Source organism: Branchiostoma belcheri, unplaced genomic scaffold (genome assembly GCF_001625305.1).
Source record: "Branchiostoma belcheri isolate BF01 breed outbred unplaced genomic scaffold, Haploidv18h27 scaffold5, whole genome shotgun sequence".
NCBI classification, from domain to species: Eukaryota; Metazoa; Chordata; class Leptocardii; order Amphioxiformes; family Branchiostomatidae; genus Branchiostoma; species Branchiostoma belcheri.
The window spans coordinates 7,526,939-7,535,966 of NW_017804131.1; the positions used below are offsets into that span (position 1 = coordinate 7,526,939).

At 41.1% G+C, this 9,028-nt stretch overlaps 1 protein-coding gene across 1 annotated transcript; it reads left to right on the forward strand.

The window, feature by feature from the left end:
• The first annotated feature begins 3,115 nt into the window (after positions 1–3,115).
• On the forward strand, positions 3,116–6,698 carry LOC109480063 (mitochondrial substrate carrier family protein X-like). The gene is made up of 4 exons (XM_019782213.1): positions 3,116–3,543; positions 4,917–5,174; positions 5,678–5,830; positions 6,383–6,698. Exons 1-4 carry the CDS (start codon positions 3,276–3,278, stop codon positions 6,646–6,648), a joined length of 945 nt encoding a protein of 314 aa, XP_019637772.1. The 5' UTR covers positions 3,116–3,275; the 3' UTR covers positions 6,649–6,698.
• Positions 6,699–9,028: the final 2,330 nt, after the last annotated feature.

Consider the following 9,028-nt stretch of genomic DNA (forward strand, 5'->3'; position numbering starts at 1 on the left):
CCCCCCCCTCACAAGGCTCAAAGGTCCACTTTTTGGTCCACTTTTTATGTAAATGTCCACTTTTTGGTCCACTTTTTATGTAAAGGTCCAAGATTTTTCTTGAAAAGATAAATTGGAATCGTAGAAAAACTGCTCTCTTTGTCATTGAAGAAAAATTTATCTCTGATTTTTTTCTTTGAAATCCTCTCAAAAACGCACGAAATGCCATTTTAGACGGTTCATTTTTCAATATTTTCCGGGGGACCATGCCCCCGGACCCCCCTAGGAGTCTCGCGCCTTCGGCGCTCGAGGTCCCCTCAAGCAGTTGGAAGAAACCACCATTCAAAATCCGGGCTACGGGCATGATGTTTTTTGTGATTTTTTTATTGAATTACTGTAAGGTAACAAAAGCAAACTACACTTTGAAAACTCGTATCATTGGTGTACATAAAATGAAGTTTTAATATAGAGGAATCCTAAGTCTTTACACATTCAAAAGTATGATTATGAATATCAAAAAGAAAGTAGTCATCCTCACGTAGAGAAAACTTAAACTTAAAGGAATAAGACTCACTGGAATTAATTAACCAACTCTGATGAACTTTCATGCTGAAGTCATAATAACGTTCATGGAGGCTAGACATCCAGGTTATAACGAAAGAAAGTTTATTGCAAATACATGCCCGAGGGCTAATTGCAGTTACAAACAACATAAGAAAGTACGTCCGTAACATTATACTATATTCTACAACATACATGGTACAAGCTATAGTTTTACTGGTTATATCTAAAGATGCACAAGATTTTTTTTGGTTTATATCTAAAGATGCACAAGAAATTTTCAGAAATAAAAGGCTTTCTATGAAATGTAAGTAGTCAGAATGGTCGAGCATGGTTTACCAAACAATAAATTCTTTATTCATGTCTTTTTACATTTCGTTTTTCTTTAAAAGACTTGGAGAGGGTAAGTCCTGTTCCCTTTCTTCTTTTCCTTCCGACGTAAAAAGTTATTTCTAAACGGACTTGGTGCACGCGCGAGCCATATAATCCAGTCAGTGTGGCCTTAGGTCAAATAACATGAAGTTGGACATGCGGGTAGCTGGATATGTGCACTCAGACGATTTTTTCCATGCTTCCCTACTCCATGTGATCCAAAAACTCATCTGAAAAGTTACATGTTGCTTGTCTGAATCTAAGGCCACACCAATTTAATTTCTTGGTTAACGGATTTTTCTAGACAAATAATGGAGCGGGCGGGCGAAAAATAAATAAAAATAAAAACAGGTCTAGGCATCCAATTATGGCCCAAAATGGTACACTGATAGGAGCCATGCAGTCAACACACCAGGCTGGTTCAAAATTTAAACATGAATTTTCAGCTTTTAATGATACCATTGCATTGAAAGGCGGAATAACTGTAACAACTAGGATGAAAAGGACTGTTGTCAACTATTCAGGGCAAAATATGAGCATTTTGCAGTAGATTCTGAATGTTTATTTTTATTTGCTAATCAGAAAAAAATGAAGCGAGCGAATCCGTTAACCAAGAAAGTAAATTGGTGTGGCCTAATGGATAATGACAACAATGGCTGCCCCCTCTGGGCTCGCTCTGAATAGAGGTCCAACCTGTTATTAAAGTCTTACCTTACAACATAACGAAATATGATTTCTTTACGCGGGCTATCAACATACACTATTATGATTATGAAGACAAAATTGGGAAAGGTGTTGCAGTATACAACAAGAGTTCCACGATCTCATACCTTCGCCAAATGATGTTAACCCTTGCGGTTGAAATATTATACAATTTTGATAATTGATTTTGCAAATAAGATCCTCATTTGCATGGGTTATATCAGTTGATCATATTCTCCACCCAATGACAGTCTTATCTTAACAAAAAGGCTATTATAGCACTTCCTCATAAATTATGCAAATGAGGTAATTATTTGAATAAATTATGTTTATTGATGTTCGCCTTCACTTAACTTCCAAATGTGGCAAGTATGAAATTCCCAGTAGTTACAACTATGAAATTATAAAAAATTGCCATTAATTATGCAAATTAGGTCTTCATTTACATAGTCTTTATCCTCAGATGTTTCTTTTTAATTCTCAATTACATGTCACAAGTGTTTCATAGTCCTATTATCGAACAAAGCAGATTTATAGAATTTCCTCATTAATTATGCAAATTAGCTCCTGATTTGCACAACTGTCATTTGATTATGTCAAGCATCCCTTCAGCTACCTACATACCAAAAATCACGACAATCCGTCATCCGGTTCTTGAGTTATCATCCTTCGAAAATTTTTCAACAAATGCTCCTGCAGTTCCAGAACAAGCCGCTAGGGGGCCCAAACTCATGTCACTTCTTCCCTACCCCAAGAGCTATGTACCAACTAAAATTCGTGACCCTAGCATGTCCAGATCGCGAGATATCAAAACCGGAAGTTCTGCTGCAGTACCAACAAAAGCCGCCAGGGGGCCCAAAATCTAATCATTTCTAGGTCTCATCAAGACCTACCCACCTACCAACTTTCATGACAATGCATACTAATCTTCTTGAGTTATGCTGTTCACAAACAGACAGACAGACAGACAGACAAACGCTACTGAAAACATAACCTTCTTGGCGAAGGTAATTATAGCAAATCGTTACTGTTATTCGATAAAATAAAGGTTCATAATATTACAAGCAAGCGACATTGCGTGCCAAGGATCAAGGGTCAAGGCCTGAAACGTTAACAAAACACATCTGGGCATGATAACAAAAGGATCATGGTGTGGGTCAGACACCAGTTTTACTTACATCACGGGGGCCCCCATCTTAATCTTGAATTCTGATGTTCTGCAAATGCTGTATAAACAATTTTACTTCTAGTCTGCAGTGACACGTCGTTACCTGCAGGCCTATTTAATACCACCTATCAATGCACACCTTTTTGACCTAAATAATCAAATCGCATTTTCAACTGTTGTGTTATATAAACGCAAACAGTGTATTTTACAGTTATTAATTGAATCCCCAATGTAAATGTTGGTGCACGCTTCATGTGCAAATATATGTGACATGCCGAGACAATACAAATCTACATCTGATCGACCCCGGGCATGCGTATGGCAATACGGTTAGACAACTGTCATCCCGTCTGCTGCATTATTTACTCGGTGGTTGTCTGGGTCACGGCTTTCAATAGAGTAATACAATCATTTTTTCAAACCCTTCGTTCGCGACATAGGATAGTTCTAAATCATTAAGGCTTAGCTAGTATACCCAGTACTGTGTGAAGTCATGGAGACTCAAGTCGAAGCCAGGTTGTGCGGCACACGTCCACCGGAGCCGGCGATCTCGCCCGTCGGACCTGCACGGGGGAGGGCGGACTATCTCCCGAAGAACTGGCAGCTCTACAGCGCTGGTGTGAGCATGCTAGCCGGCGGGCTGACGCAGGTTGTTCACCACCCATTGTTCACGCTTAAAACCTTCGTACAGACACCACATTTCTCATGGAAGGACTTCCTAGGCCGAACTGTGCGCAGTCCTGTCGGATTTCTGTACAGAGGTATGTTGTTCTGTGGATTTGATGCAGACTATGTTCAGTTTACGATCGACGCCCTGTCGTGTTGCTATTTAAAATATGTCCTACAACAACATAATCGGATATTGATATCATGTATGAACTACGTATATCGTCTGGACTGTTGTTGCTTATGGTGGGTTATGATAACAAGGCCACTGGTATTATATTTTAGTAGGAAAAGAATACTAGTACATGGCGGTTGTGCATTCTGATATAAACTACAAAAGAGGTCAGCCTGTTGACGTTCAAAATGCAATATTCCCTTTCCGAAACAATATATTTTTTTATGTTGACTATGGGGCAATATAAATAACACATTTGTCATACTTGTCACACTGGTTTTGGACTGCTTTCTTACACGTATTCGAAGTAAAAGGGGTGAGGTCACTCCAGGTCAATGACCCAAATGACAGTCGATGACGTGCGTTGACCAACGTGTTTGACCTGTATTGTCACTGGTGCCTGGTAAGTAAGTAGGTTACTTAAATAATTGGACTGTTTTCTGTCAGCAAAATGTCAGCAAACGTATAATCGTGAAATATGCCCATCCGGGCGCTACACATTCCCATTTTTGGTATCTTTGCTATCGCCCTAGTTGCTTACAGTCCGTGAAATTATTACTGTCTGTATGTCTCACTCTGAGACAACTAACGCCCCTTTCCTGTCAATCACTGTCAGGTGATCAACATAACGCACACTGGTGGTCTGATTTCATGGCTTCACACCCAAAAACTGGAATAAAATAGCTGAAATAAAACGAAGCCTACATTTTGAACTCGAAGTTAACCTGTCGTATAGAGATTATAGCCGAACCCTACAGTGCCTGCATTGTTGGCAGCTGCGCATACATTAACTATCGCTAATAAGCATCCCCTCTAGGCATACATGTAACCTCTCTCTGTCTGTCTGCCTGTCTCTCTGTCTCTCTCTCCCTCTCTTTTTCTCTTTCTCAGACTCCGTCCCTCTCTCCCTCTCGGGCGCACACACATTCTCATACACTCTCTCTCCCTCTCTCACACGCACAAACACACACTCCTCTTTCACTCCCTCTCTTTCTCTCTTCCTCTGTCTTTCTCACACGCACGCACACACACACACACACACACACTCTTCCACACACACACACACACACACACACACACACACACACATATACACACACACACACACACACACACACACACACACTCCATCTCTCTCTCCCCTCCCTCCCTCCCTCTCTCCCTCTCTCCCTCTCTCTCTCTCTCTCTCTCCCTCTACACGCGCATACACCCTCTTTCTCTTTCACTCACTCACTCACTCACTCACTCACTCACTATCTCTCTCAATATTGAGTTCCCCCGTCTCGTTCCCAGGTGTGGTATCTCGTTCCCTGGGTGTCATGCCGGAGAGAGTGTTCAAGATGCAGAGCTGGATCGTGACGACAAACTTTCTGACGGACTTGCGAGGCGGGGAACAGTCCTTGGGGATCTGGATGTTAGGCGGACTAGCGGCTGGTGTGGGTACTGCAGTCGTGGCGGCTCCCTCTGAGCTGTTCATGGTCCGGGCGCAGGTTCATGGTCACCAACTCAGGGATGTCTGGAGGACGACAGGTTATTTCAACACAACACAAGGTTCAGTATTTAGTCTTCTCGAGGTGTATATTAAGACGTTCAATATTGTAGTCTGTTTTGTATTCATTATAATTATAACTTGTATTTACATTGTACATGTAGTGTTGGGAGGACAACTTGTAAAGGTGTCAATGCACCTGTTTTGTCCTCCTTTCCACTTGTATATACTTGTACTTGTGGTAAACTCAAATAAACAAATAAGCATAAATGGTGAATTATGGTAATATCTGAGACCTGTCGGTAGCTTTAACATCAAGTGACGTCGACAAACAGCTAGATACTGATTGTGCATTTTTTTCATTATCTTTTTAATATGTTTATTAAGTATTCGTGGGCTTTCTACCTAGAAACAGAATTTTCCCAATATTTCCATCCCATGTCTAATGTAGTCTGGCATTCACCAACAACATCATCATTTGACTCAAATCTACGTTAATTTAAACGGTTGAATCCTTCTACATCCTCCTCCAATGACGACCAGTTATTTTTCAAATCTTCTTCAGGTATGTACAGGGGTTTCGCACCCACGCTGGCACGTGACCTCATATTCAACACGCTGTTCTTCACGTTGCGGGAAGCTGGGGTACGGCGGTATGAGACCCAACATGGCCGCCGCTGTCCTGACCACAAACGGTTTCAGATAGGACTTGTAGCAGGTGCTTAGACGCTATTTTCACCGTTATAAAATACCTTAATTTCTTACTTCGAAATTTCATCACTAAATTAAAGGCCTGCTTTTTTTACAAGCTACGTTGTCTTAAGTTTTCGTCATGTCACCCAACAGAGTAAACTTTGAGTCATCATACTTAAAGATCGAAAATCATAAACTAGCCCACTACTACTACATATTACACTGTGTGTAGAACATAAATGCAAATGAGGTATGAACGGAGCATCAAAGCTGTGTTCCAGCAGCCTTTCTTTCACGTGTCCGCGGAACCCTACATTATTTGTATTTCTCATAAACTCAGACAAACCTTCTTTTAGAAAAGACACCTGCTCTAACCTTTTTACCACTTTTACCACTTGTTGTGGCCTGTACTTAACCCAGTGGGTATATGTGTACAATAAAGGTTATTCATTCATTCATTCATTCATTCATTCATTCATTCATTCATTCATTCATTCATTCATTCATTCATTCATTCATTCATTCATTCATTCATCCATTCATTCATCCATTCATTCGTTCATTATTTTCCCTACAGGCAGTATTAGCTGCGCTGCAGCGACCCCAATGGACTTGATCAAGACACGCATCCAGTCTGCTCTGCAGTGCAGTCCAAAGTCGCAGCGGGGCGTTCTCTTCTTCGTAAACTCTATAGTGAACGAGGGAGGAATATGGAGACTTTGGCAAGGCTTGGGCACCAGAGTGATGATTCTGCCAAGCACACTCTCGCTGTTTTATCTTCTTCACGAAAAAATGGAGGGAGCTCTTTTACAGAGACTCAGCGAACAAGGAGAGCAGGTCTGATGAGGAAAAACATTTAAAAAACAGCCGTGAGTAGTTTAATCAGGTCGGTAAGACACTGAGTAACGAGAATCTTTTTACACAACCAAGTCTTTTATTCAGCCGACGTTTCGGTGACCGTCTGTCTGGTTCACGTGCAATTCTGACTGGTTCACATTGCACTGCAGCACAGGTGTCGCTGTTATAGATGCATTCCCTAACGTACAATATTTACATATCTACATATATGCGTGATTACAGGGAAATGTATCTACAATGCGGTCCCAAACTTGTATTATACTTCTCTGGTGCAATCACTGATATCAAAGCCAGGTTTTGACTGCTAGTAGTTGTCGAATGTAAAAGAGGGGAAAAGTCGAACGTAAAAATTTCAAAAGAAATTGGAACATTATATATTGCTGAATTCCTGTCGCAATGGCTTATTTTAAAGAAATACACGTTCTAAGTGTACATGTATCTACCCAGTCGCCCTGGGCTGGCTTATACGCCAAGCTTTGGTCAAGCTTTAAACAATGTAAGGAGGACATATGTAATACTATCTTGTTGGATATGATAACTACCGCTAAAACAGCCATGAACTTTCAGTTTGTCCTGAAAATTGTTTGTTAAAGAATACACAAAATATACAATAATGGATGGGTGCGTAATAATTGATGTATTTCATTCCTTTTATTTGTTCCCATTGAATCGAAACCATTTTGTACAATGATTGTAAACTTTCCTTTTTCAAAGTTGTTTCAGTGACAAATGGATGTTGTGATAGTTGGCAGTAAAGTTAGCACAATATAGGTACTAGTATTTCTTGTTTGACAGGGTTTATGATGTCAAAATTTAAAAATATAGGAATCTTGTTCTTTTGGGCCCGCCTTGTTTTTCTTTTCTCCCTTTCGCATTTGTTTTGGAGTCTGCGGAGGGTGTCATCCATAAAATTTACGTATTGTGGCCATATATGCAGTATTGGTTGCACCGCAGCGACCCCTATGGACTTAATCAAAACTGCAGTTTGCCGTGGAATGCGACCCAAATTCGCAGTTTGGGCCAAACCTCTTGTTAGGCCACACCGCCTTAATTCTGTGGATGACATCCCCCGGAGACCCCCAAACTAGTGCACGCGGGCGAATAAAATAAAAATCTGGCCAAAAATGAAAATGCCACTATACCACAGCAATACAAAGCTGTGAATTTACTGCAGTACATAGTGACAAGCCTGACTTTTTGCGGAATTTGTAAATCGGCACTGTACGTATGTACTGAGACTTGAGTCGTGGAGCTTCGGTAGCCTGGGTGCATCCATAGTTACCACCGGCTCCGTATTGTCACTAACTACCAGGCCTAGCTGTTCATATGAAGTCAGTGAAGGCGCTTTACATGTGGTTTCCCTCGAAGCCGGTTTCAAGTAGCCCCATCTGAACGCTCCAAATCACATTGAAAGCGCCAAACCACTTCGAGAGGTGGTTTCGAACCAGTTTTCCCGCATCGTGATTTGTGTCTGAACGCAATGTGATTTCAATTCAATGTGACTTCACCTGGTCATGGATTACGGGATGACATTTCTTTATTTATATGCAATACCAAAATTTATGTGGCAGCACATTAAAGAGCAGTAATGGTGGAATAATGTGTCCGTTCTAGGACGAGCTTCACCGCCTCTAGCGGGACCACGTCGGCATTCGGCCTAGAAACGCTGGGAGGGGGGCACCAGCAAGCAGGTCGTTGACCTCTGACATTAATAACTTGCTACCTTGCGTGTTTTCATCAAACAACAATGAATGTAGATTCGTAGAATAGTGATCGGACACGGTTTGAAAGGAATGTATGGCACGTGGACCAGATGTGAAGATTGTGTGTTACTCGAATCGCGGTTCGGGTGGTTTCATATGAACAAGGCCTAAGTCGGTGTGGCCTAAACTCTAGTAACGTACTTTGCCCTCCTGCCAATGTCCTGACGTGTTGAGTGGCCGCTCAGGTATTGCTGGAATGTTTAAGCACATATATTGATGTTGGAAACCTCCCTAGTGTTATCAAAGGTGTGACCTTAAAGAAATATAGGCACGATACGCATTGATTGCACTCTGTGTGTGTGCATTGATACAAAGAAATTTATGTTTCAGATATCGTTTAGTTGTGTGTTTTATAGAGCAACAACTTAATGACATTATCAAGGAATTGTAGTATAAAGGACAAGTGATACTATGAAAAGGGGGAAAAGTCACCTGGTTATTTGTCAGTTGCATGTTTATATAAGGGTTATGTACGTAAAGTATGCGTGCTTTATCATACTCATCTTATCTTTATCTTTTCGGGACTCTTTCCCAGAGTCTTTACAAGATTTTTGTTAAAACAAAGTTCACCTTCCACTGCAAATGTTTTTGTGTGTGTGGGG